This window comes from Vombatus ursinus, unplaced genomic scaffold (genome assembly GCF_900497805.2).
Source record: "Vombatus ursinus unplaced genomic scaffold, bare-nosed wombat genome assembly UNPS02012711.1, whole genome shotgun sequence".
Taxonomy (NCBI): Eukaryota; Metazoa; Chordata; class Mammalia; order Diprotodontia; family Vombatidae; genus Vombatus; species Vombatus ursinus.
This window is the reverse complement of record NW_020952489.1, coordinates 1-2,039: the sequence shown is the minus strand read 5'-3', so window position 1 is coordinate 2,039 and position 2,039 is coordinate 1. Positions and strand designations below refer to the sequence as shown.

Sequence of the window (2,039 nt, the reverse complement as noted above, 5' to 3'; positions counted from 1 at the left end):
ACATATATATATATTTCTCTAAAGGATGACAATAATCAGTGAGAAGTTGGCAAAGACAAATTTAATTTGTCTAAGACAAACTTACTTGCTTCCAATAATACATCAGAAACACACTCTACATTGTGCACTAAAGAGGATGCTTATATAACATTTTTTAAAGAGACTTTTGAAGGCACCTTTTACCTCTTTGTTCCTCAAGCAGTAGACCAAAGGATTGAGCATGGGGATGACCAGGGTGTAAAAGACAGAAGCAATCTTGTCTGTGTCAATGGAGTGGCTAGACTGGGGCTGCAGGTACATGAAGAGAAGTGTCCCGTAGAATACAACCACCACTGTGAGGTGAGAGCCACAGGTGGAGAAGGCTTTGTGCCTGACCTCAGAAGAATTCATCCTGAGGATGGCCAGACTAATGAGCATGTAGGAGATAAGGATAACCAAAAGAGAAGAAACAAAATTGAATGTGGCAAAGACCATAATGATTAGTTCAATGTCATTTGTGTCTGAGCATATAATGGATAATAGAGGGAGACCATCACAGTAGAAATGTCTTATTACATTTGATTTACAGAAAGATGATTTAAAAAGCTTTATTGTGACCAGCAGGGATACCGTGATGCTATAGAGGTATGAGATACCCACCAAAATCCAACATACTCTGTCTGAGACAATGATCATATAATGGAGGGGCTTACAGATAGCCACGTAACGGTCATAGGCCATAGCTGACAGGATGAAAAGTTCACTGGTGATAAAAATCACAAAGAAAACTAGCTGCACTGCACATCCACTATAGGAAATGATATTTTTCTCCTCGATGAAACCAACAAGCATTTTTGGTCCAATAGCTGTAGAATAGCCTAGATCAACAAATGCCAGATGCCTGAGAAAAAAGTACATTGGGGTTTGAAGGTAGGAATCAACACTGGTTAGGATGATTATACCCAGATTTCCAAGAGATATGGCTATATAGTTGAATAAAAACACAACAAAGAGGGGGCCCTGCAGCCCAGGATGGTTTGTGATGCCCATGAGAATGAATTCAGTCACCTGGCTCTCTGAGGTTTTGTTCAGCTTGATCATTTCTTCCATACAAAGATCATAATCTGAGAAGAAAAGGAAGAATCTTTCTCTGAGGAATGTTTGAATATATAATGAGGCAATTAGTGGGTTGCAATGTCTTAGAGAAAGTGAGCAGGGATTTTCCTACATTATTTCACTGTAATTTTATTAATTTAATTGCAATGTGGTGAATTCACTCAAATTGAAATCATATCATCTCTTATCATTTCGTATCATATCATATCATATCATATCATATCAACATCCTGTCTCCAAGAAGAAAATGAATATTTTTTATTTTACAAAATAGAGAGTGAATATGAAACTACATATTCTCCAGGGGTGATACAGTATAACATTATGAATATATTTTAAAATATTTTAACTAATTAATGAGTCAAAGATTATAATGGGATACTAATACAGGATAGAATATATAAAATTACCTTATGGAGGAATTGTGAAGCAGGTATGATGTTGGATTTGAAGTTAAGAAGACATGTGCTTAAAAAAGCATATCCAATATATTTCCAAGTAACCCTTTGCTAGTCATGTAACCTGCTAGTTGTTGGACCATAGTCTATAAACATGCAAACATGCACTATGGCTGCAAAGTGATGGCCCATGCCAAGAGATTCAATTTCCTTTTACAGAGTGCCCTACATCTTCAAAGGTAAAGGTCCAGTATATATTGTAACCTCTATCTCATATAGTCATTATTTATATGATACTCAGGGAGACTCCATATATCTATTCACTCTCTTTAGTCTCCCTTCCCTTTGACTTATCAGAGAGAAAATATTTTTCCACCTGGATTATGAAAGTCAACTAGACTAACAATTTTGAAGTTTTTAATGTATTTTATTCCAAGACACATGAAAAGACTTTTTTTAAATGCTTCTTCTTCAGATGATAATCAGTTGCATAACATTGATCTCAAAGATCACTGAGAACCCGTATGTGATTAGCTATGAGTGTCC

At 36.0% G+C, this 2,039-nt stretch overlaps 1 protein-coding gene across 1 annotated transcript in view; it reads right to left on the bottom strand.

Annotated features, from left to right (window-relative positions):
• LOC114040131 (olfactory receptor 8K3-like) overlaps window positions 1-1,089 on the bottom strand; it is a gene marked incomplete at its 3' end in the record, with an annotated part of 1,676 nt that extends 587 nt beyond the window's left edge. The window contains exon 1 of the mRNA XM_027858123.1: window positions 155-1,089. Coding sequence (XP_027713924.1) covers window positions 155-1,089 — 935 coding nt within the window. The remainder of the gene's footprint in view (window positions 1-154) is intronic.
• Window positions 1,090-2,039: the final 950 nt, after the last annotated feature.